The sequence below is a fragment of the Astatotilapia calliptera genome, chromosome 4 (assembly GCF_900246225.1).
Source record: "Astatotilapia calliptera chromosome 4, fAstCal1.2, whole genome shotgun sequence".
Lineage (NCBI taxonomy): Eukaryota > Metazoa > Chordata > Actinopteri > Cichliformes > Cichlidae > Astatotilapia > Astatotilapia calliptera.
Window position 1 is genome coordinate 4,816,623 of NC_039305.1, and position 27,253 is coordinate 4,843,875.

The 27,253-nt window shown below is 41.8% G+C and overlaps 1 protein-coding gene across 2 annotated transcripts; it reads right to left on the reverse strand.

The window, feature by feature from the left end:
• Nucleotides 1-2,374: 2,374 nt before the first annotated feature.
• Nucleotides 2,375-27,253, reverse strand: slc1a9 (solute carrier family 1 member 9). 2 transcript variants are annotated; one of them, XM_026164117.1, is made up of 13 exons: nt 26,721-27,253; nt 24,864-24,936; nt 23,309-23,432; nt 16,503-16,658; nt 15,514-15,666; nt 13,425-13,681; nt 11,544-11,649; nt 11,307-11,433; nt 9,175-9,408; nt 8,221-8,415; nt 4,889-5,023; nt 4,296-4,734; nt 2,375-3,684 (listed from the first exon to the last, which is right to left on the reverse strand). In XM_026164117.1, the coding sequence occupies exons 4-13, from the start codon at nt 16,651-16,653 to the stop codon at nt 3,478-3,480; spliced, it is 2,004 nt and encodes a 667-aa protein (XP_026019902.1). In that variant the 5' UTR covers nt 16,654-16,658; nt 23,309-23,432; nt 24,864-24,936; nt 26,721-27,253; the 3' UTR covers nt 2,375-3,477. The 2 variants fall into 2 exon arrangements, with proteins under 2 accessions (XP_026019902.1, XP_026019903.1); XM_026164118.1 differs by lacking the exons at nt 23,309-23,432; nt 24,864-24,936; nt 26,721-27,253 and adding an exon at nt 18,473-18,860.

The window sequence follows — 27,253 nt, forward strand, 5'->3', positions numbered from 1 at the left end:
CAGGTTCTTTGATAAAATTGTGAAATCTCAGAAATGTTCTGAGTCAGAGCTGCAGGCTGATGTGCCGAGCGATCCAGCCTCTAGATGTCAGACTGAGTTTTAAAACCAAACCAGGCTGCCAGGCTCACTCCTGCTTCTTGTGGGTCTGATTTAGAATATGCCAGAAAGACTTCAGATTAATGTGTTCCACCTTGAAATCATCACGTTTGTAAACCATCTCGAACTCAGAGCATAAATTATCTTTTATTTTTATACTACGCTACCAAAAAAAACACAATTTAGAATGTGAAGAGGGAAAGATGGAATTAGTTTAGAGTTCAAGACAAAATCTGTCTCTGTTATGTATTTATTTAAAAGAGATGTTGTAATTTTTTCACACGCAGCTTTTTAGAAATTGGCTATGATGCTGTGGGCTTCAATTTGAGCTTTGGAAAACTTTCAGGCCACATGATGATATAGCAGATCATTATTTCTCAGAGCACTCAGCCATGAAAATAGTTACAAGATTCATACTTTGATTAATGTAATCATATAATTCTTTGTATTTCTGTTTATACTATAAGGAATACCTCTTAGCACCTGTAATTTTAAATACTGACTGCTTTAAATATATTTCTTTGCAAAAAGAGTTTTTCTCGTCTAGTTTGTGAAAATGGCTTCTGTGTCTTAAATTTTTGTCCTGATGTTATGTTGAAACAGAGCTGGAGTGAAGATAATAGAAAGGAGCAGATGATGCTCCTTGTGACCCGTGACCCCCCAAACCCCCAACACTCACACACAAACTGCTCTGAACAGTGATAGCTGCAGTGATTAAATTCCTGACCCTCGTTTCCCTTCAGATGGTGCGACATGATATTCCCACGTCATGCGCTGAAGGGGCAGCTCTCTCATGCCATAGGGCAGATTAGCGCTTTCTTCTTTGGACTCCATCAGCCGCAAATGTCGATCGAGACAAACTCGAATTTTAACGAACCTAAACGAGAGTTTTCGATTTTCAGTTTTTGCAGAAGCTCTTTGGGGGGGGGGGGGTTCACCTTTCTGCTCAGCTTTCCTCTCTGACGTGTCCCTGAGCTAACGTCAGCCTTGCTTGCAATCACCCACAAAGCCCTTATGCTGTCTGGGAAGAATGAAAAGGATTGACGTCTTTCTGGCCATCTGCCGCCTACCGATTCCTCTCCCATCCATCACTCTCCCCTGCCTCGCCCATCTCTAACTCTTCACTGAGAGGATTAAGTGTGTTGGTATCTCTGTCTTTGTCTCATTACAGCCTCGTGTGTAATGTGTGCATTCTGCTTATGTGTGTGTTGCAATCTTTCCACTCAGTAATATCTTTGTCTGCAGGATTTTTCCACTGTCTTTAGTCACCAAACACTGACGCGTGTCCCCCTTTGACTGCAAATCCTCCCACAGATTGCACAAGTTCCTTTAGCAGCAGAGGAAACACAAGAGAAGTGCAGTTACTTTAAATAAATCTCTAAGATTTTATTACATACAGTATACACACAATCTGGACCTGTGACTCTGCATTGAGACTCAAGGATGTAGGGAGGCAGTTCATGAAGCTCAATTTGAAATGAAAGGCAGTTCAGTGGGACAGAAGATGATATTTTACAGCAATTAACAAATTTAAATAATAAGTAAGAGTAAAATAACAAGTAAATTTAAACAAACAACAAAATTGAAACAGCTTCTGGCCTAAAATTCATCATTTCACACACCAGACCACAACAAAGAAAATACAAACCCTAGATAATATAGACAATATTAACATCAACAGTGACTGATGTCAGAGGGAATAAGGTAAAAGAGCACTGAGGATAAACATGTAAAGAGAACTGTATAAAAATACTGCCTGCCAGATGTAAAGTATCAGTTGGCATTTTTAAAGGACTAGTTCAACATTTTGAAAGATATTTGCTGTCTTAAATAGGAAGATCTATTTGTCTCGCGGCTTTCACGCACAAACTCATCGCACATGATGAGTTTTCACGTGTAGCACAAAACAGGAAAAAAATCTGCTTTAGTCTGGTTCTCACTTTGGTTTGAATTCGAGTGGCGCCTGGGCATGCAGGAGGAAACCACATACCTTCTGTATTCTCATGCTGGCAAGTTATAGACTAATAAATGAAATGACTGAGATGCATTTTTATATTTCCACATTTACATTTGGTAACAGCTAGAAAAGCTTCATAGCTGCAGTCAGTTCACGTGTGAAAAACTCTACTTTCATTTCCGACAAGGTGACCCTGGAGCATCCGTTAGTTAAGTTGCAATAGGCTCAGACTGCAATAAGCATCTCGTTTTACTCCTTTGTTTCCTTTTCCCCAACCTCCCAGCCAGTCACGGCAGATGGCTTTCCTCCCTGAGTCTGGCACTGCTGGAGATTTCTTCCTGTCAGAAGAGAGTTTTTCCTTCCCACTGTCACCTGCTGCTTGTTCAAAGGGGATCATTGGATTCTGGAGTTTTTCGCTCCAAAATACGATAGGGTCTCAAACGTAGTCAACTCAAAGCACCTTGAGTTGACTACTGTTCTGATTTGGAACTATATCGATAAAGCAGAATTAAAACGAGTACTTTCTATCAGTATACTAATTATAAAGCTACAGTTTACCTGCTAGTTTTCTCAGCCAAAACACTAGTAGGAATCAGCTATCCTGGCTATCTCCAAAGTGAAGTAAATCCACCAGTACTGGTGACCACCTGCAATGCAAGACTTTGAAAGGATCAAACTGTCACTCTAGTGAAAAATTTAACATCCAGCAAAAGTGCACATTTTAAATTCAGCTTTTAAACTTGTTAGAAAAAGACATCACCTGTTAATTAATGAGATTTAAAGGTGCTAGTAAATGTTTTATGACCTTGAAAGAGAACCAGGCCAGCCGTTTTCCACTGAAAGCTACCTGAAGTTCTACATATATTTACAGTTAATGATATTAGTCTTTAACTGTGAATACATTTTTCCTCACTGCAAATGTCCTCAAAATGTCAAACTTTTCTTTTAAAAGTAAATTTTTTAAAACTTCCTTAAAGGGAAGCAAAGGGAATCTGAGCAAAATGAATTCCTGTTTGTGCGTTACAAGGCTGGTGAGAGCACCAGCAGACTTTTTTCATCAAGAGCAGACTCACATTCTCTGGCATCAGTTGAATTCGTGGACGTGTATGCGTTTGGGAACATTTTAGGTTTGGGTGGATTTCAGAAGAAAAATGATAAATCAAGACTGGAGTAGATAAGATAAGGAGGAAAAGAAACTCTTTCAGCATCCAACCACAGGGCAAAAGTCTCAGGCCTGGTTTTTAAGGGCCTTCTTGGGAATATTACACTGCATTGCCATCATGACATTTTAAGATCCGTGCATTGAAAAATTAGCAATGCAACCCACTCTGTACCTCCACTGAAGAGTGAAGCTGAAAGTGGTTAAAACCTGTCGTAAAAGTGGAAACAAATCGACTGTGAAACACGCTGGTGGTGAAATCTGATCACGGCAGGTCGCACGGCGGGATGGTGTGCCTTCGATCGTAAGCAGTGTCATCGCTCTCCTCACCGTCGCTTACTTCGCCCAGAACCCTCTCCCTCTCCTCTTCCTCCTCAGTTTCACTCTCTCGCCTCAGTCGCTCCCGCTCCCTGTCTCTTTCTCTCTCTCGGTCTCTCTCTCTCTCTCTGTAGGAGCGCGGCAGTGTGGGAATCTGAGAGTGTGAAGAGACCGAAATGAGATCATGCAGCCTGCACTGACTGACCAACATACTTAAATTAAACATGCTAAATGTTAAAGGTCTTTCCCAGGATGATGTCATCATAGTCATATTATTAGGTTCAAGGCTTTGTGTTTATCTGCATCCAGAAATATTTGATGCATTTTCAATATACATGATAAAGTGGGCATATTATATTAATTTCTCTGTAGTTTTATTTTTGGTTTTTTATACTCTATTAGAGTAGCTTTACATGATTTGCAGTTCAAAATACTCCTTAGTTATCTTAATGCATCCGAGGGTTTTAACAGCAGGTGAGTGGGGTTTCTGTGATGTCATACAGAGCTAAGAATTGAAAAAAAAAAGCCTTTAGAGTAGTGTCAAGGCTAAGCTTTTGGTATATTTATACTGAACTGGTAAAATGACCCTATTAAAACATTAAAACATCAAACATTTGGTCAATTACAAGTTACAAAACTATAGACACATATTCGTAATATTCAACAAACTCTATGCTAAATAACAAGGATAACAAGAAGATTTAGATTTCTAATGTATGTACTAACTGCCATCTGTCTTTAAAGTATAAGGTAGAAAGTACGTACCTGATTGTCATGGCTGGGCAGGACACAATATCCTGGCTCTGTCCTGCGCAGGAGGCGTGGGGAATGAGTACGGAAAGGCCTGGGAGAGTGGGAACAGACGGAACGCGGAGAGGGAGAACTGATGGAGCGTGGTGACGGAGACCGGACAGAACGGGATGGCGAGTAAGTGATGGAGTGGGATTGGGAGAGTATGTGACTGTGGTGGTTTTGTTTGGGTGGGCGAGGGGAACGAGGAGGCAGCTCGGGCGGTTTGAGAGGGTCGACCATGTCCATCTCCGTGAGGATTGGCGGCGGAGGGACGAAATCGAGCTCCCCCTCTTGCGGGAGCGTTTGCATTTCGGCTGCATCAAGTTCGGTGAGCTCCGTCTTTGACAAGTGATCCACAATCCCGGCACCAAATGAGTCGCCAACGACATTGATGGAGGTACGCATTCGGTCACTGAGTGGACAAATGGCATCAGTGTCAGTGAGTGAAACGACGTCTTAGTGATACCAACATTTTCACAACCTCTTGCATACGTTAATTATAGCACCCTAACATGGATTGCAGAGCAGTGATTTGTTATTGCCTGCTCATCAGACACCTGACTCACAGCAGCCAGTCGACAGCGATCAGCAGACTGATGTCCTGGGTAGGCAGGCCGACAGCTGTCAGGATCAGTAGCATGGTTACCAGTCCAGCGCTAGGAATACTGGCGGCTCCAACACTGGCCAGTGTGGCGGTCATACTGGAGAGAAGAGATGGGAAAAAGGTATATTTAAATCATGCTTGCAGTAATGTGCTGTAGGCAGGCAGAGATAATCAAATCGTGATTTTAGTGACGATTCTGGCTTTTTCCCATTTTCACAGTTATGCACATATGGCCTTTTCCAATCAGTCAATCAATCAAGTGCAACCCTTTCATCACTCCCTAATAGTTCAGCTTGAGTCAAGTGTCAGACATCCCTGTAACTACTGTGCTGCCCTAGGCCTCTTTTTGCCTTTTTTTCCTATCTGCATAAATCAAAGGACACACTGGGTGTCTTTAAATTCTGTGTCTAGTACTACCTAGTAATACAGGTCTAAGCTAAAGCAAATTAAATAGCATGGCCTCCATCAGTTTTTCCAATAGATATCCTTTCTTTGATTACATAGCAGTTGTATCCGCTGAGTGATGTGGGCTGGCAACAGACATGACTTTTTTCATAGTTTTCTGAACACTCGCCAAAAATGGTAGACTGAAAAATGCAAAAGTGAACTAATTCCACATGCAAAAGGAGATGTGTGATGGAAAAAATATATGAAAAAATAATTAAACCCAACTGTAAAACCAGACCATTGTGCTCAAAAACCACTGAAACACCAGAAAAGGCTTAACCGAAACCACATTTAATATTGGAACTCACCAATTCATGCTTTCACTGCTGATTCAGCATGTTTAGTCAGTCATATGGCAGCCAAAAGCACAATTAGCTTAAAGTTAAAGACTTTAAATTGTAGCGAGAGGTGAGTTTTAGTTTTACGTGTTTATAATATCACCATATAAAAAAATCAAAAACCCTAATCTGTCTCCACCCACAAAGATTTACACATGGAGTGGTCCAGTATTCTGTTTCTCAACATCACACACCAACAAGTCTCGGATTTATGTGAGCTCATTTACGTGTATTTCATCAATGCAATGCTTGTATAAAGTACATGAGGATAGAAAGGACTCAGTTCCTCTGTCCACAACAAAAGATGTTTCCTAAAGTAAAACTTTAAAGACTCTGAAAAATGCTGCTTGTCATTGCATGTCTGCAATTAGAGAATTATCAGTAACCACAGGGGCCTGCAGGCCAGCCAGTCTGGATACAGCTCTAAACTGTGATATTTACTGCATGAAGCTATTCATCTGTTATTAGTTACATCTCAATTGTGTCTGACAAACTGCAGTGCCAATTATCACCACGCTGTGACTGGGAGATTAAGTGGGGCAGATTTATGTAGTACATATGGATTTTATTTCAGTTTCATCACACAAAAACCATACAGCATTTTCTTAAAATTCGATTTCGTGGTAAACAGCCGTTGATGAAAGACACACAATAAACAACTTCAAAGTGCTGAGCGTTATTTGTAACCCGCGGCCACAACAAGCAGAATCTGATCCAAGCAGACTGGATCCAATCTCCTGCTCAAACCTCAGAAATGGGAGATGAATATTTCTTTACTTCCTTCCATATTTATTTCTATACCTCGTAACATACTTGATGCAAGTTGTTTGAAAATGAACTAAAGCATGCAGACTGTACACTTCTGTAAATGCAGAAAAGAAAATGAATGAACGAGTTCCAATGTGTTTGTGTTGCTGGTTTCTCGATAAAGATGCACCGAGACATTTGATGAGTGAAATTATTTGTAATTTATCTGAATGTTGCCTAACACTAATCAGCTGGTATTTGTGCAGGCATAAAAGCTACAGATGCAGATTGCTAAACAAGCTTTAGGTGTTAGCTGGAAACTTAGCGCTCCTCTTGTCCAGCTGCAGTCACTTCTGGTTCCAAAACATGTCCATCTTTTATATACAGTCAAGTCAAACGTCACTTTCCATTCATCTATGTTTGACGCAGGACGAGAGACTTCAGGATGAGTCAGAACATAATTGATATTTTTCCCTTTTTACTAATATTTGAATCAGAATGAACTTTGACACAAAAACCTTACAGCAGGACGGGCTGACACGGTATTCAGGGAATATTGTTTGTTAATATCCTTCTTAGGAAAAATAACAGAGAGCAGGACAAAAAGGAACCTGTTCTGGTGCAATCAGGTGACAGAGACCGTGATGGAGGCTACTTACACTAATGTGCACATCGGTTTATGTTTACATTCACACCCCCACAATTTCCTGTCCCATCCTGCTTTTGGCCACAGCATGTGAGTAAATTGTGCCAGGTGCTTTTTCCTCTGGCTAAACACATGACCTTCTATCACCTAGTTTACTCAGCTGATGGCGTAAACAACAACAAAAAGACAACAAACAGCTTGTCACAAGGGCCTCAAAGGTGCTCCAACATCCATGCTTAAGCATTATGAAGCGTTTCACGTCAATATCAGCACAAATTTAAATGTATATGTAGAATCAGAATATATGCATAAAGTTTTATTATTTATTGCCATCTCATGTTGCGTCACTTCTGATTTTGTTGGTAACTAAAACATTCTGTGTGTTGAAATAATCAATGCAAATGTTTGTATACTGGATACTTTCTACAAAAGTCAGTCCATCCTCTTTATAAACTGCACGCCTAGCTAGCGTTGCAGGGTAGCTCAAGCTTCTCCCAGATGACACTGAGCGAGGGATGTTGGTTCCTGCAAAGGTCATCGGTTCATCACAGCGCTGCAAACCAGATAGACAAGACAACCATTCTTGCTCATATCCACACCCTGAGCCCATTCTGAGAGACCAATCAACCTAAAATGCAAGCCTTTGCACAGTGGAAGGAAGTTGGAGCACTCAGAGAAAACCCACGCAGGCACAGGGAAAACATGCAAACTCCACACGGGAAGGCCCCAGCTGACCTCGAGGTGCAGATCCAGAACTTTCTTGTGTGCAACTACATTGCTAACCACTGTACCGCTGTGTGGACTGGTTAAGGTCCAGTGTATAGATATTAAAACCACTTTGGTTTGTTCTGTTTCTTTTATGAAAAATGTAAATAGAAGAAAAAGCAGTGCTTGGAATCTGAGTAGGTTAAGTAGAAGATAAATGTTTTTTGCTCTTGGTTTTGGAAACGAATAGCTGGCTGGCAAAGATGCTGTAAGGCATCTTCAGAAGCAGCCAAGTAAGGAAACTATTAAAGGCTTATAGTTGATGTGGGAGAAAGAGCAGCGGCGCCTCAGCGGTGCTGCTTTCTGATAATGAAACCTGAGTCATGAGAGTCAAGTCACCATGTGGTTTACCTGACAGTAACGATCTGCCCAGAGTCCAGGGTGATGTCATTCATTTGGGCAATAAAGATGGCGGCCACGGCTTCGTACAAGGCAGTGCCGTCCATGTTAATGGTGGCACCTATGGGAAGTACGAAGCGAGTCACACGCTTATCAATCTTCAGATTTTCCTCAAGGCAGCGAAAGGTGACCGGCAATGTCCCCGCGCTGAAAGAAGAAGGCCACACAAGAAGGCGAGTTAGAGGGAAAAAAGGTGCAGATGTACTCGGAGCAGGCGCAAAGTGTCTGCTGAGGGATATAAAATAGGCAGACAGGTGGTGAAAGGCATAAGTGCAGAGGTGAGGGCGAAGGGAAGAGACAACAATTAAAAAAGGCAGGAGAAATTTGAGTCGGCCGACAGCCTCGTCCTAACAGCTGGGGTAGGCCACTGTTTCAATCCTCCAACATGTGAATTAAAGGAATTTGATTCCCGGCCCCGCTGAGGTCGGGTCATAATATAATTAGAGAAAACGTTGATAGGATTACCCATATTCACTAAAGCCTCAGTAATGTGCCAAAATAACAGTTGGTTTCAGCAGCAATGCTGAATCCCAGGCAGGCTGGGCCAAGCCAAGCCGGGCAGGATACAGCGGGGCCAGTTTGGCTGGTGGCAACTAATCCGAAGGCTTAGATACTTACAACACAGAATCTGTCCGACATGGACTCGTCTATGATAGCCTGCGCTTTGGCTCTGCTGTCCTGATTTGTCAGTGTAGCTGCATAAATACAGATTTTTGCCTTCAGGCCTTTCAGATTTAACCCAAATAGCTGAAAGCGAGTAGCAGGCTACGCCGATCAATCACGGTAACTACAACAGCTGTCCAAGCAATACGTGTTGTAAAAGAAATATGTGACACACATGTGTGAACACATGCCCAAACAGACGACTTCCAAACATACATATGCACTTCCTGCAAGCTGTCATACCTGCTAGCAGTGCCCAAGGCTGTGATCCATGCCTGGAAGATCCCAGAGTAGAAAGCAAAGGGGCTTTTTCTGGTGATTGCAAAGAATATAGTGGGTAGGATCAAGCCCCCATGGATCATCAGACCCACAATGACAGTCACCATGTACATGCCCAGCTGCCTGGCTACCACCTCCAGGTCCCCGATAGCTGCGATCTTTCCCGCAATCAGAGAGGCAATGCCGACAGGAGAGTACCTGGACAAAGACATCACAGCAGAAATTATTTGATTGGGACTGATTGTGGTTCATGTTCCATTAAACTCCATTTAGTATACACTATATATGTGTATGTACATGAATATTTCTTTCTGCTTTTTTAAACTGTCCAATAAGCAACAAAGCCATTTGAAGGCAGAAATTGTTTGATTTGATTGACTGAATTTAATCTATTAATTATGGATGAATTACAACAAAGGACAAGGTGTCCACAGGTCTTTTGAAGGCTACCTACTCTTTCTACTTTACTATTCTTTAAAATAATATTTAAGATCAAACCTGTAATGAAAAATACAAACTTTATATATATAGTCAAGCACAAAAGTTCACACAAAAATAAAAAGACAAAAAATGGCTTTGTTTAGGAACACAAGTGTGTGTTAATGTGAAAACAACATAATCATTGTCACCGTACCAAACATTAAAAAAAATGTTTCACATGCAGTGTTATTGTCCTATTAAATATTTCTATGAACTGGCTTCAACCACTAAGAGTTATTGGTGGTTACCACCATAGCTGTTTGTCAGTGAACTCACCATGTCTGCATGTTACTGCCAGGATCACATTTCAGTATTTTAAGATGTTTTCTGACACAACAACCATTAAATAAGTCAATAATTAGCCTATAAGCGTCCTGTTGCCATTAACTATATTTACACATGTAAAACACATTTAAAAGGGATAGCAGAACAATAAACAATGCCGCAGAAATGGTGGCACTGTGTTCTAGTAATCCATGTGGTGACATGACTATAAATTTTACAAAGCCTTTTATAAATTGATATGAATTTAAGATATTTTAAGAATATTTAAGGAGCTGTAGCCACCCTGTTACTTTTTTTTAATGTCAGGCCAACGTTTTCGCCACCTCATAAATCTTTAGTCACTGTCAAAGAAGCACGTTTCTCTGCAAGGGGACAGGACACATGCTTGGATCTCTGGTTTCCAGCTCTGGAGAGCAGTTGTCCCTGTTCATGAATACAGACTGCAGTTATTGGGACACTTGAATTAAAGCGAATCCTTGTCCCATCATGAGACGGTGCATTCTCCCAGGTCAGCTGGCATCCAGTGACAGTTGTTTGGTGCGGTATGCCATGTATATGATTTGATAGATATGCCCCTTGTATGATGCGTGCTTTTTGTATACACTGGATTCTGTGTTTGGCTCGCACCATAAGCCCGTGAGTAATCTGTTTACACTGAGTGAGTGATACAGACAATGATACAGTTCCTTTGGTGTCCAGCTGCACATGTAGAGGAGGCTTAGAGGAGCTGCGAGACAAGCATCCTGCTGTTTCTCGTCCAACCGCCTACTCTACTCCTCCTTTCCTTTCCCATCCCCGCTCCGAGTACCGCTACACTTTCTCTGCGCCACTTGCCTGGGCTCTGTGAAGCCTCAAGACGTGCACTGCTCTCACACACATCTTTTTACGTCCCTCCTGCCCGCATCTACTTTCTGCTCTGCCATCAAGTAGCTCCTCTGTCATCGATGGATCCATTACATTCTGGAGATCTTCCACCACGGCTCCCCTGGGAGCCCACAACGCCGTTCCGGGCCCCGGCTCCTGCTACTCCCCAGCATACCACAGACTCCAGCATGTCCCAGGGAAACCCTCTCCCTCTTTCCATCTGTCTGTGTCCTTCACTGACACACTTTCTCCCTCTTCCTCTTTGTTTTTTTTTTTCTATCTGACCTTGCTGCTTGTTCCCACAATTTGCCTCAAGCACACAGTCTTCGCCTTATCCATCACTGTCTCCGACCGTTGTATGTGGTATCGCCAAAATGTCAAACGTTGGCCACCAAGAGGAAAAACAGAGGCACGCACTTTTTAAACACAGACACACAAATACGAATGAAGGAATACAAGACACCGACCACATGATCATGGACACCATCGTCATGATAATTTCATTGAGGATGTTGAAGAAGTCACACATGACCTTCCCACGCTCGCCCATCCGGCCCATGCAGATCCCAAAGGTGATGAAGAAGCCAATTAAACCTTGACGAAAACACAAAGCAAGCGAGTAAGTGGAAAAATGAGAACAAATAACCAAAAAGAGACCTGGAAAACGCAAGCGTCTCGCAATACGAACTCTGTTATCAACTCACCGAGGACGTTCATGCCCCATTTGTATTCCAGTTTTTTTCTGTTCACTAATATGGGCTCAGTTTGGTTTGCTGCTGCGACCGGCACCTTTTTCAGCACCGTCTGAACCTGAAGGAAACACGGGGCGACATTCAGATTATTCTGTGGTTTGTGCTGGGGTGCTTAGATTTTGTAACTCCCATTGTGTGTGAACAAACAAAGTTTTGGCAGCGGCACGACGTGCTCTGATTTCTGTTTAAAGAAAAGGCAAAAGAGAAACATAAATACAACAAAGGGAAAGAAAAAGGAGACGAAAAGGCTGAAAGGGGGAGGACAATTCCCTGCTGCTAAATAATGACTTACATGAATTTACTGAATTCCTGATGAATATGAACAAAGACGCAGTTTAAAATAAAGATGCAGACAGAAATAAAGCTCTCGGTTCACCAGCAGATGCCTTACTGCACTAAATAAGTATGTGGCTTTGCAGCTGTAAAGAGATTAGCGGTAGCTGCAGGACGGCTGACCATCGCCCAGTCAAACACAGACAACTACTTCTAATCATTCAGACGAACACGCATGACAGAAAAAACAGGATTGGACAGAAGAAGGCAACTGCAGCATCACAAAAACACAAGCCGCTTCCTGAATTGTCCCTCTTCGACGGCACCATTAGCACTAACTCACAATACATTACAAAGAATGGGAAAAAGCAACCCTAGATCTATTTTATAAATGACTTGATGAATTGCAATGGCACTGATTTATCGTCTTTTAGTATGTAAGACATGTTTTCAGTGGTTCAGTTGATAAGCTCTATATTAGTATTTGTTTTAAACTAGATTATCACACTCTGGGCCCTGGGTGGGCAACAAACTGTCCCAGAACTGTTGTGGAGATCTGCACCAATGATCTGAACTCATTTCTGTTTAATATTAATTTAATTTTATAAGTGTATTACTGCAGCAATCCACACCAGTCCCAGTTTTTCATGTTGCCCCTTTAGAAAATGAGTTGCCCACCCCTGTTGGGGATGGGTTTGGCTTTGACTCCTGTGATCTTTCTGTGTGGAGTTTGCATACTCTCCCCACACCTGCGTGAGGTCTCCCGTGAGTACCCTGGCTTCCTCCAACAGTCCAAAGAGTTGCGTGGCCTCTTAGCCTCTTTCTAGCCAAATGAAGCCTTTGAATCAGTCCAGACAGCATATGTAAAAATTGTTACGTATGAAGTTTGGAGAACAGCTAACCTCTCTGGAGAACCATAAGTTTTTAAGAACTCTGTCCGAGTCCTTCATTCTCTCAAACTGCTCAGTAATCCCTTATCCAGAAAAGTTCATCTCCTCAAATGTGGCCTGGGGCACAAGCAAGACTTTCCAATATGATACACTTTGGATAATAATTATTAGCAATAATAATTGTTGACAATCGCTGACAAAACAATCACAATTCAGGATCCAAGTGGTAGCAGTTTTGGAAAATTAAATCTGTAGTTTGCAATGGTTTTTCTAGTAAACTATTAACATGAAGCACATGAAGCGATGTCTGTGAACATTCATTCAAATTAAAGAGGAAATTTATCTTGAAAAACAAAAATACAATTTTAATAAACTTCAGATATTATTTATTTACCAATTTCTTTCTCTATTCAGTGTAGTTTGATTATCATCACCTTAAAGCTGAATGATGCAAATTTCAAATAAGGAATGTAGAGCCTTACCAAAAGCTTTGATGCTGAAAGTCCCAGCAAAGCAATACTGGGAAACACTCGCGTTTTATTAAAAGGAAACGTATTAGTCAAGAATCTTTCTTTGCTATGTTTATATTAACATTTTCAGTTTGCGTGAAAGCTTATGGTTCAAGATGAGCCAAGATAATGAAGCAGTAGATGGTTAATGTAGAGGGTACCTGCTGGAAGCAGGCTTGCACCAGGTTTTCTGGGAAGAGGTTTCGAATCAGGTCAAGGAAAGCGTCCAGGCTGCTGACTTCCTGGTTTTTCGTGGATGTGGATGATGAGTTGCCTCCCCTCAGTTTAGGGTTCCCTGGGTGGATCCCCAACACCAGGATGACCCCGAGGACGGCAGCGATTACAGTGGTGGACATGTAGTACACCATGGCTCGGCTACCCATCCTTCCACTGGAGCGCGCGTCTAGACCAGCAAGCCCTACAAGAGACAGACAACAGATGTAAAACAACGTGTGTCCAAGTCCACAGAGTCAATAACAGCGTCTTTACCTCGAAGCTCGAGTTTCCCAGTACTTTAAAGTGCAAATACTTCCTGTAGAGTGTTTAAAGTTTGATACATGTTTTTTGGATAAACCGCTGGCTTTTTAGTTTTTAGCTTTTCACATGCTAATTCATGAATCAACTCAGGTGGCTCTAGCTGGCTAGCTACCTGCTAGGTTTTCTAATTTCAGTCACTAAACTGGTTGTGAGTTTGATGATTTCTGGAGTATTTTTATCCAATTACAAGAGAAATATTAGAGCATACATAACTGATATTATACGTCTGTTTTCCTCCTTAATTCGAGCATTTAAAATGCATGTTACTTACTTAAATCCTTAACACGTGCAGGAGCTGTTCAGCCATGGAAACCCATACCGTGAAGCTCCCAGCATACAGATTTTGTGCTGATGTTAATGCTGGACGAGGTTTGGAACGCTGCAGATATTAAGACTTTTGCACTTGTTGACCCTGTTTCTGTTACTTTATAGGTCTGCGGCGTCATGACTGAGCTGCTGTGATTACTGAATGTTTTCACTTTGCAATAATACCACTTATAGATGCTTGTGGAATATCTACGATGCAAGAAATTTCACAAACCAACTTGTTGCAAAGGTGGAATCTTGTTTAAGGAGAACAAGCAGATTCAGGGAGCTTTTTAGAAAAACCGATTTTTTCACAAGTGTTTGCAAAGGCAGACTGCATGGGTAGGTCCTTGATTTTATACACCTGTGACGATGGGACTGAAAACACTTGAATTCAAAAATTAATGCAGCATTGCTTTTGCCTTGGAGGCTGGATGCTGGAGCTATCAGTCCTGAATTCACTGTGTTCCAGTGGCAAAGTCAGAAAAGCTATGAAATACTGGATTTCTTTTTGCTTCTTAGCAAGGTAGAGTCATTCATATATCACTAGCAATGCAGTGGAATGGTTCTTTATTTTTTTGTGCTTATAAACATGCAGCATATTCACAAACAGAGTCTAGCTGAAGAGATTGCAATTAATTTCCAAAGGGTCCACCTTCAAAACTGGGACTCTTTTAAGGAGAGATTTTACGGCGGATTTTAAGCAGAACTGGGCACTTCTTATTGTAGATTGCAGATTTTTATTAACTGTGTATTTGTGACCTATTTATCAACACAACAGTGGCAGTGCAGTGGCAGAGTACGAGTTTTACAGTTTCATTAATATTTACATGGGCTGCCACCAAGTCAGGGTTGGTGGGGTTGTTTTCTGATTTGGAAGTCCGACTTGAGGGGAATGTTCCAGTTGAAAAATCACACTACGAAATTCCAATTTCCAGCTTCAGATGGAACACACCATAAGAGGAGTGGCTCAATACTTTTACCTACATTGTGTATGTTTGTGTGACGCTCCCATACAGTCTTAGATGCACCTTCCTAACCAAACTTGGTAGAGTTAATTTGCTTGAGTTAGCTTATAACAGAAATCCACCCTTTTGTCCAAATATGGTAACTTCTGACTAATAAGTACACGTAGTCCTGTAGACTACATGTACATGCAATAGTCCATTAGTTCTACTAATGTCAGAATTAAAATTTTTCCACAGTTAACATATTAACATGTTTAGTTTAGTTTATTATGGTTAAAGTTCAGGAGTATGAGGTTGTAGTTGGTTAGTAATCACTGGGGACAATGAGTGTGCCCTAAATTATGCACACACTGGACAATCACCCGTTACAGTGTTAACACAGTATTGGTTACTTTTTAACTTATTAAAACCAGCATGATGCTGTCTATAATGGCCACACCTGTGATAAGGCTGGAGATGATAAGAGGGAGGATGAGCATCTTCAGCATCCTCATAAGGATTTCTCCAGGAAAGGAAACCATTGTGAGGGCGGCGCTGTCTGTCACCTGCATGTACCGCAGCATCATCCCAAAAACGGCTCCCATGACGACGCCTGAGGAGCGGAAAAAAATAAGCTAATTACAGAGTTTTGTTTTTGTGCAGCAGTTGTTTAGCCAATCATGTCTGCATTCATTTCCCAAACCATTAAAAAGGCATACTATGTTTCCATGCCTCAAAAAGTCCCATAATAGCACAGGCTATTGTTTTAGTTTCCAGACAATTCGAAACGCATGCCTAAACACTACCTTATGTGCACATTTAAAAATCTAATGAATATTGGTTTAAAAAATGAGTTCCAAATGTCACAAATATGTAAAACTCAGTAGTAATATTAACCGTGTCAGAAATCACCCTCAGTTTATAACCTTTCGGCGGACTCATTAGCCTTTTTTGTGAGGGCCCCTAACACTGTGTTTAACGTTGGAGATGCAAGAGATCGCTGACTAATGAGAGCCATCTACTGAAATGTAAACAAGTTCATATCAAGGTTTAAATCTATGTGACAAATTGCAGACAAAAATAACACACTCCTTGACTCTGCAGGCTTTTTTTGACAAAACACACAGCTGTGGAGAAACATACCAAAGTGTTTACAGTGGCAGAGCAAAGACAACAACAAGCCTAAGACATCTCATGGGAAAATGATCTCGGAGTATTTACATCAAGGTTTGCGTGTGGTAATTTTTGCTGCAGCATAAATTGGTCCTTTTCTTTTTTTTAACAATAAAACTAACCTCAGTTGTAATTCTAGTCATTCAGTAAAACATGTGGGAATTTGGAGTGTTAAACTATGTGCATAAAAGCAAAACAAAGGCTTGTTTTGCTCCAGTATTTCTTCAACTTGTGCCCTCATCATGGCATCGCCTGAGTGCTTCTTTTCATATGTACCCATAACCGTGAGTCCCAGCAGCAGGTTGTGTGTGTTGCGGCTACAATGGCCAGCATCTTTATACGCAATCTCTGTGTTGTCATCTCGCTGGTTTTCTTTCTCCTTCTCCTTGTTTGCGTTGGACTGGTTGGCTGTCGGCTGGTTTGTCATCCTGTCTGTGAGGACAGTGGAAAAGGTGGGTTTTAGTGCTGAATGACGACATGCTTTGGAAAGCAAACTGCAGCATCTCATAGCAATGCTGATTAGCTTAGACTATAAATGTTTAACATAGCAAGGGTAGACTAGCAAGGCTTCACACTTTACCGCTGGGGGTGGTCGAGCCTATTTTTCAAAGGGGATTAGTGAAAACCAGAAGCACCTAAGGCTCACACAACAGGAATGTCCTGTGAGGATTTGGTTTAGGTTCTAAATGGAGGTAAATGTGCATAACTGAAGGCAATCCAAACACAGCAGGCAAGGCCAAAACAGGACATGAAGAAACAACTCAAGAGATGTAATCTGTTCATCATCCTTTAAATGGAAAATGATGAAACTGCCAGACTCCAAATACAGCACAATATGGAGGTGATAGAAGATAGAGGAACAGATTTAGCTGATTAGTGAGGTAAAGTGAGGTAAAAAATGACCCCCTAGAAGCAATAGGATGTGAACCCTGGATGTGTTACACGCTCTGAATGAAGTCCTGTGTACAGTGAAAGCATTTGTTCAGGTGTTTTTGATGTTTATCACCTACATTTCTCTTAAAACAGAAAGATAAGACAAATTCATCTATAACTTTGCTTAATGTGCACCATCTTTTCTGATGGATTTATTAAACTGAAAAGATTCTGTACAAACTAATCAAAGGAGCTTGCAAAGAAAAGCGTCTGGACTTCTTTAAGTTACTTGAAGACGTTTCACCTCTCATCCGAGAAGCTTCTTCAGTTCTAAGGTCAAATGGTGGAGAGTCCCAGATATAAACCTAGTGGGAGTGACCCCCCACAGAGGGACAAAAGGACCCCCTGATGATCCTCTAATCGCCTGAGCCAAGGTGTGAAATTGGGTGTGGGTCCCAATCAGCCAGAGTTAGGGGTTGTCAAAGATGATGACTCACAACTCAGAGGGTCAATATTAATGCTCTGGGCACCATTTGATATCTGAGTGAAAATTAATGGCAATACATCAAATACTTGTTGAGTTACTTCATAGAAAGCTGTCACGGTCAGGAGCCTGCTAAATGAAACGTCTAGGGATTAACAGAGTCCTTCAAAAACTGTGAATGTCTGCATCCATCCAATAGATATTTAACCTGGACCGAAGTGCAGGAATGATGTCAGCATTACCACATGGACAGCATTACTGAAAAGAGTAATTTGATAATAATGAAATCCAAGTGTGCTGTCTCTATAAATCCAAATCACACCTACAATAATTCAAATCTATCTATCTATCTATCTATCTATCTATCTATCTATCTATCTATCTATCTATCTATCTATCTATCTATCTATCTATCTATCTATCTATCTATCTATCTATCTATCTATCTATCTATCTATCTATATATATAGATAGATAGATATAGATAGATATAGATAGATATAGATATATATAGATAGATAGATATAGATACATATATAAAGCAGAGTTATTTCCATCAAAACAATGAGTCATGGAGGAAGAATGTGTTTGCTGTCCAATAACACGACACGTTTCCAGTCTACCAAGAAAATTTCAGAGACCCCACCGCTACCATCTCTCAACATTAATTGTACATAAACACATCTGGAGAGCAGCGCGGTCGTGCCAAATCCCTGTCACAAGTATGAGCGTCACATTTACAAACTGTCTGACTCAATGAGAGTCTGACTCAATGAGATAGCTGCAATCAGACATCATTATAATCCATCAATTTGAGCAGATGGCATACAGTCGTATACATTAACCAAAAGAACAATACACAAGGGAGGATGTGTAAAAAGATACCTACTGCTTTATGTGCTCACTTCCACGCTCTCACCTCCTGCTCCCTCTGGCCATATCTCTGCCCCTTTCTAGTATGTGACTGTGTCCAGTCCAAGCACCAATTTGGATTTCCAGAGTTATCCCAAACTGGTGCGTATCAGGGCCGGAGAACGCCCAGCCAAGTTTCAATTGCAGAGATATAATCCTCGGTGAATGGAGTACCGAGGAGAGGAGGGGAGGGTGTTCCTCTTAATAGTCTTCACAAATCCTCTTTTCAATCCTTATGCCATTCTTAGCATGAACATTGTTTGGTAATGTCAGCTGACCACATGCAATTTGCTTGCGTATGCGAATGAGAATAAGAGAAAGACGTCTCTCACCTTTTCATCAGTGTTTACGACAACTGTCCGCTCCTTGTGTGGATTTAAATGACCACAGTAGGCGGAAAAAATTGAGCCCAAAAAAGTAAAAGTTTCAAACTGAGATGTGACCAGCCTACAAAAGGGGCTACTGCGAAGAAAATGAAAGAGTAAAGTTTACTTTTTAAACAGACAACAAGAAAAACCAAAAATCCTGCTGAATGTGAAAAAGACTAATACTATGAGAATAACAATATCTCTCATCCTCTCCTTTCCTGATAAGAGACCTTGAAAAAACTAATCAACAGCATGTATCCTGAGATGAGAGCAGCAGTGATGAGTGTAAGCTGCAAAGACATCCTCAAGGACCTGATGCGGTGCTGCAAATCTGTCTTCCTTCCCCAACAGAGAGATTTCCTGCTCCAGGAAATGTCAGCGCTGCCTCAAGACAAAATGTATCTGGCCTCTAGGAAGCAACTCTTGTTGGGCTGACCTGCTGCTTTTCAACAGAGGAAAACTGAGACCATTTACAGTTTGGGAAGATTAAATTTGACTCCTTAACTTTCTAAAGTCTTGCCTGAAAAGCCCTAAACAGAATACAGAGCAAAGGCCATGCACCACATGGAATTTCTGTTACATCACGAATAAAATGCAAGAATTCAAGTCAGTGAATTCAGTTTGGTCAGCCAGCTTACAGTAATCCAGGATTTCAGAGCAACATGACACAGGTATTACCAGTCTGCCAGGTAGGCTGCAGACACAGGCGCATATTCCTTTGAAGAGAGAACAACTTTAAATCTTTGCAAGAGCTCTGGAAACACATGTTAGTGATAAGTGCTGAAACAGCGGTAAAGGAAGAGTGACTTCAAAGCGAGTGAAGCCAGAGCAGAAATAAAAAAATAAAAGAAGCACTAAACCCTGCTGGTACAGTAGTGATAGCATTGCTGTTTACATGCCCTCTTTGCGAAATACAGACACCAGACAGAAAACCTCCCACAGTGACTTTCAGAGTAATGGCGACTGGATAAACATGAGTTCCCTCAGCGTAAACACTGCGGTCATCCATCTGATGTGTGATGATGACCTGTGCAGCGCGTGACAACCATCACAATCGGTCTTCACATGCGGTCATGCACTTACGACACATCTTCTTAATCGTCATGGCTTCCAGGGCGACGGGTCACCACGCCAGAATGAGTTAATCTCCCCAAAGAGCGAGCTCTGATTACTGTAAATGAGCCCAAGCAGCTGTAGATAAAAAGGTGCGCGTACAGCTCGAGAGAAATACCTCAGTTTCTGTCGCAGGCTCGTCAACCCCCCTCCTCATTTCCACCCATAGTCTTCCACATAAATAATCCGACCGTTCGATCACAGACGTTGATCCAAGAGATCAAACAGATGCAGCTCTAACTCTCCGAGCTTAACGTTCACCGCGTACAAGCTTTTTGATTTCTTCTAAAAATCAGCATACAAACATGGCTGCCACTAGATATACACAACAAAAATGTACATTTTAAAATCTGAAGTGAGCAACAAAGGACCGTGAATAATCGATTTGGCCATTTGACATGATAAAGTTGTTGTAGTCACGCAAACTATTGTTGTAAAGTGAACTTCTCTTGGTTTTTAAGTGAGTAAATGTGAGAATGTCACCTTCGCTTCTACGCAACTTTGATATATAAACTGTAGGAGAGGCTCAACTTTTTAATGCAACGAACATGAACTATAAGAGAACTTCTGCATCCAGATGGGATCACTGTGTGACGGCATGTAAACCGATCAAAGGTACACGTCTCCCGCTAAATCACCTGATTCACTGGTGCTTTCTACACAGACTAAATTCCCATCAATAATTATTTTGTTCTTTCAATCAAGGTTCGCATTCAAATTTACAAACATTCGCATTCAAATAGTGTATCCATGTAAAGATTTTCTGTGTGTGGATGTTACAAATATACGCTGTATTTTATTTTAAGGAACCATCTGTGCGTGCACGTGTGTGTATGTGTGTGTAACTCCGGGTGTGTACGGGTGTGTCAGAGGATTATGTCCAATGGTTGATTGTTTGGTGTGAGCCTTGCAAACGGATCGAGATATAATCCCCATCCCGCCCCTCCACCACCCTTGTTCAGCAGAGGGAGATGAGGATGGCCACTGCAGCAAACACAATAAACTACACAACACACAACTGCCATCGCATATCTAATAAATGAAAAGATCTGGGTGTGTTATCCTGTTAGCACCATTATGCAATATCACAAAAATGAATGTGTTGTACTGTTGTAGCTGGCGAATGTTTTTGGGTTTTTTGCATTAATCAATGATCGTCTGACAGAAAATCAACCAAATAACATGAAGTCTTCCTGCTACATAAATGGAAAAAAACAGCAAAGTCACAGATTTGAGAAGATGACATCATCTTACAATCTGTCTCTCACTTAAAATGACTATAAAGGTTCAAATTTGTTTTAAGCTCATAAATAATTAACTCATCATTTCACCTCTGGGTCATCAGGATAAATGGAAACTGCTGATTACTTTTCAACATTCCTAAACATACATTTTAGCTCAAAGTTTCAAAGACCTTTTCAAATCTTCTTTCTCCTTTGAGTTTGTGACCATGATGGCGTTCCACGACAGAAAATCACCAGAACTGTATTAAAAATACACTCAGCATTTTTCTTTTAAGTTGGGTTACATTTATTTGAGCATAAAATACAGAAAAAATAGGAAAATGCACAGATATATCTAAGTATTGTCTTAACTATATAAACTTTGAGACTGTTTCAATTGACTACAATTTAATTTGTTATAACAGCAGTTTATAACAACTGTAGTCTTTTATGTTGAAAGGTTCAAAGATGAGACACACTCCCTTGAACAACACTTGGCAATGCTGTCGAGGAAGGCTGCCCTTTTAATAGTAAGAAACTTGAGGCAGAACCAGTTTCGGCCATCTGCCAAAGGCCAATTTTGAGCCTTAAAAACCTTGAAAGTTGTTTAACAAAACATCAGGTGGTCATTTGTATTGCAAAGATCTAATTTTACCTTGCAAAACATGAACTGAGCTGTAATTCACATTTGATTGCTGCTTTCAAACATTAACCGTGGTGGGATAAGATTGCCTGCTTCTGCTGCTAACACATAATTGTAAAGCTGCACAATAACAGTTACACTCAAAGACAAGAGATAACGCGCACATGCTGCACCGCAAAAACGCCGTCAAGGCCTTCTCTCCCTACAGACACCCATATTCTAGATATCAGCGATGACAGATACACAGCACGAGTGTCCGTGCACTTCAAAGCAGAGCGCTGCCAAACTCCTTCAACATATGCACAACTGCCTTCAAACACATGCCTGGTGTATGAGTTTACCAGATCGCAAAAGCAGCGGGGTTACAGTCAGTGAAGGTCAGTGTCGACCACATCAGGTCTGTACACACACACACACGTGAGCGCACATGGGTCTAGATGCTGCCTCTTGACTGTTTGACAGTGAATAACAGGAAACTTTTGATACTAGATAATCAGATTCAGCACCGAATTTGGATTTGATAAATGCTGTCTAATCCAATGGCTTCTAGTGCATAAAGATATCTCACTTGCATTTCCTGTCAGTTCACACAAGTTGAAGATCACCAGTAGAATGAAATTAGGCATGTCAAGAGCAGGCTCTGGATAATATTTCAGAAGTGTCCTGAGGTTAATTCAAAGGAAGTCAAGGATGTGACAAGCTGACATCAACAACTAACACTTTATGTCTCAGGCCTATCTGTTGGACAGCGTTACATATACAATAACAAGAAGAAAATCCCAACGTCTCAAAAGATACAAACAATAAATGTGGCAGCTTTATTTTGCTAAGATGTGAGAATAGGTAGAGTGAAAATGAGAGAAAAGACTTGAGTTCTTGTGTGTGTGGTGTTGTCTGCATGTGCGTGTGCGAACACATGTCAACACACAGACACGCACCCCCTCCCCTCCTCTCTCACGGATGATAATCTGAGTGCATTAATCTGTTGTTTGAACTCCTTAAGCACAGACTGTCTATCACATCTGCTCTCTTCACCCCAGTAAAGCTCTGCAGTTTATAAACTCCCTTTTTCTCCTCTCGCTCTCCTTCCTTCTCCTGTCTTTTCCTTTTTTGATCTGTCGCCGCAATTTCTCTATCGCCTCCAGCAGGACTACATTTAACACAGCTCATTCCCTTCATACAGTAAATCCATCTTCTCATTTGGCCACCAGACCTTTTTGGAAACTTCTTATTCCAGCTTTGATCCCTCTCTGATCCCTCTCTCACCCAAGCCAATGTCTTTAATGAAATAAAAGCCCAAAACATTCACAATCTTTGCACAAAAAAAGATGAAACAAACCATTAATGTGTCTGGAATTAAACACTGAATAGTCACAAATGATACAAATTTAGCGCATGTGCGCGAGGCGTGAATGATTGGAGAGGAGAATATAAAAAAATGACAACAAGGAGACGGACGAGCTTACCTGCTGTCTGTCGCTGTCTCCCTTCCGACAAGAGCGAGGCATCGGGAGAGACACGCAGAGCAGGGACGTGGAGATGATGAAGACGAAGAGGGGATGGGAGGCGAAGTCACAGTCTTTGCGTCATCTGAGGAAATTTGCAGATTAATACAACAGCTTGATGCTCTGAGCCCCTCTCCTCCCCCACCTCACCCCACTGCATCTCACCCTCACTCCCATCTCCTCCCCTCCCTCCTTTCTCTCAGCCTTCATGACTGTGTCTATCACAAGCCTCTTTTATATCACTTTGGTTACACTTTTGGGGAATGCACGGGACAGGCGAGAATTACCAGTGACAACAATCACACGGAAGGTGGAAGATAGATGCAAGAAACAACTTTAAAATGATTATGGAAATTCTGCAAGTTAGGAGTTTGGGGAGTTTGGGGGGGGCATCATTATCCTCCCTTCCACAGGAGGGTGCTATGACTCTTCACTGAATGGAAGAAACCTGCTCAGCAGCTTCCCCCTGAGGCATACATTGACAGATATCAGTGTCAGTCGGTGAGGCCTCAAAGTGCATGGGGGCTCAAGGGTGGAGCTGCTACATACTGCACATACAAGGGTCAGGCTTTTTCCATGAACCGTGACACTTTATCAATACACGGAGTTAGAAATAAAGTGATAAAGACGATGAGAAGTTTCAGGTTTGTCATTCCAGAGCGCTGCGTTGTAAAGACTGGAGGCCCGAGGCTTTATGGGGAGGGGTGGAAGGGGGGGGGGGGGGGATTTATGAGTGTAGCATCTCAACTGTCATACATGATGTTGTATAACAACGTGACTTTGCAGACTTTAATAAGGAAGCATTCTTCGGTATAGTACGAAACCCGCACAGCCGTTTCCTTGCTGGCTTGGCAGACAGACGAAAACTAGAGTAAAATAAAATTACCTCAAAACTATAGCACTAATATAATGGTGATTTTATAAATTGATGCACATTCAGTTACCTTCTGTGGTATCTCTAAAAGGATCGCTCATTACAAACAAACAAACAAACAAAAACTACCAAAATAAAAAAAAACAGAAATTCTGATCTGGAATCTGGACTGCCGAGCAGATGTCACTTGTTGCTGAGTCCATTCTAATTTTAGCTTAAGGATACACAAAAACACATTCAGCAAATATTTAGGTCAGTAAGATATTCTTTAGAGTTGAACTTTAAGTGTCAATTTAAGCAAATACGAGAAGAATATTAATATAAGAACAAGACTGTACAGATGCTTTATATTACAATGTCACTTTATCCAAAAGCTAAACAAACATAACATTTGTTTTTATTCCACAAATTGCACGAAAACGATGGATGCAACCACCGTGACGTCATGGTTTCCCGACTATGTATTTGAAACCTCAGCATTAGCGTTTTAGTGAGAAGCAACCCAGAGAGCAGAACAGAGGGTAGAGTGCAAAGTTATCAGTTAACACTAAAAAGCTTTGGCTAGCAAGCAGCATGCATGAGCTGCACAGGTGCAATCTGCTAATTAGTGACAGACTAATAACATATTAGAATTTCACTCACCACAATTGGAGCACAAGATTCTCAGACAGGCTGCACTGCACAGCATTTGTAGTATAATTCTGTTAACAAATATCTAAAAGCCAAAGAGAGACATTTGACTGGTTGGATTTAGGGAACTGAATTAGTGCAGGTAAGATTAATCAATGTTAATCAAAGCAGCCACATCCATAAATCTACACCTTACGAGAGAAACTATAACCAGAGATCAAACAGTGTTTGCAACACACTGTTGCAAACAGTTTTAATGCTTCAAAGCTGAACATCTTAATGTGGACGTCTGTGAGAACTGGCTCGCTAATGGAGTCAACCTCAATTGCTTTTTAGACAAATTGCATTGGCTTCATTTTTCTGCCTCACAGGTTTCCACTTTTCATGTAGAGTATTTGTTATCTTTCCTTTATAAGGGCATATCTTTGATTATTACACAAATTATACATTAACAAACACTAGTTTCTACTCATAACAACACCACAGTTATAAGTCAGATCTTAGTGCATTGTATACTGTATTCTTAAAGTCTTGGCATCTACTGAGTTTGATTTTTTTTTATCCGGTGCCAGCAACAACAAATTTACACTCGCACACATGAAACTGTGCAACCGACAAGAATTTCAAACATACCCTTCCATGCACACCCACCACTCACACACAGTCCCACAGGAGGACAGATGGAGAGGGGCAGAATGGGAACAGGGGCTTGTACAACTGGGCCGGTGTTTCCATTGTGCAGTAGGTGAGCCGTAAGTCTATCCTCTACTAATTGCCAGACCAGTTCAAACACAAAGTCTGCCACTGAAATCCAATCCTACGGGTGTTGTACAGTGAGTAAAGTTTACAATGTGTAACATTTTTCCCCCGTTGGCAAAAAATAGGGCACATGGAAGAGGAGGTGAGGGGATGGAGAGGAACGGCGAGGGCAAAGAAGGGGGGAACCAAGGAAGATGTGGACTGTGCCGGCGTCGGCGACACGGAGGATGTAACTGTAAATAGATCACTCACTATTTAGGCTGCATGTCTAATCTAGGGGATCCAGACTGAATGAAAGTGTAGCCGCTGTAGGTGGACTGGGTCCTGTAACGGGACACTGAGGAGGCACCGATAAGGAGACGAGGAGGAGTGACTGAGAGGTGATCCGCGGGAGAGAGAGGGGTGCTGTAAGGGGAGAGGTGACAGCGATGCAGATGATGTAAACAAGACGCGCAGAGTGTGTGCATGCGTTGCGTGAAGCCGTTTCGTAAACTGACAACGACCCAGCTACATCGCACATCACACAAAATCCAAACTGAGAGAGACGTGGAACGAGGCAGACTGCTAGGCAATGCAACACAGCGCCAGTCTGCATTTTGCACCCATTTGAACCTGTTTCTAATTAGGCATTAAACTGAATTACCAAACCCCGTTCTCCTAATGAGGGCTTTGGAGCTTTGATGCTCATATTCCCTCTCCCTCCCAAACTGTTTTCCCGAAGGTGAACATTCCATACGCTAATTTCAGTTTCATGCAGGAAAGACTTGTAGCCGCATGTGCTGTTTGTTTGTCAGAGCGGCAGTGTATCGGTATGGGCGTGTGTGCGTGTGTGTGCGTGCATTCTTTGCTTCGGTGTACATGTGCGCTGTTTGCATGTTTATGTGTGGTCTGGCTCCAGACCCTGTCACTCATCCTCTTTGACCTTTAGTAAGCTGTGAAATTCAATTTCAGGCTTGGCTTGCTTTTTGCGCTCAAACCTCCACCTGTGCTAAATATGTTCATGGGGAAACTGGACAGCAGCTGAAGTGGCGCACACAGGGATGTCAAAGACAGACAGGCAGGCAGAAGTGATGCATTCATCAATTCGAACTCCCCCATGAATGACCTCACCTTTGACCTTTACCTCTTTGCCACCGTGTCTGGCGACTGGGGCATTTCCAGCAGGCTCTGGCTAATTGGGTCAGATTGCGGAGAACGGAGCATTACGCCTGAAATTAGAAACACATGCAGCTATACCTCAGTGTGTACGTGTGTGGTAGCAATGGCAGTGCAGTTTTCATTAGAGAAGGTTTTTTTAGGGGTGGAATGCGGCGGGTGTGAGGCGAGTGATGGAAGAAACACGGAAAAGGATTGAAAATGTCAGGAAATCAGGTGAAGACACTAAAATAACGTTCAAAGTGAGTGAAGATGGAAGAGGAGATGATGGAGGACTGACACCAGGTACCTTGGGGAGGCTGAGGATGTGTAATTGAGGCCTGACTTGGTGGCTCTGTTATGGACAGACAGACTGAGAGCCTCGCCCTGACAGCTCGGCTCAGCTATTTGCAATAATTGCTATAATAGCTACCTTCCAATTTCGTTCGGATCTGAGTTTCAAATGCAGGAGGATGTCCAGTGCAGAGGCAACAAGCTGATGCCTGATG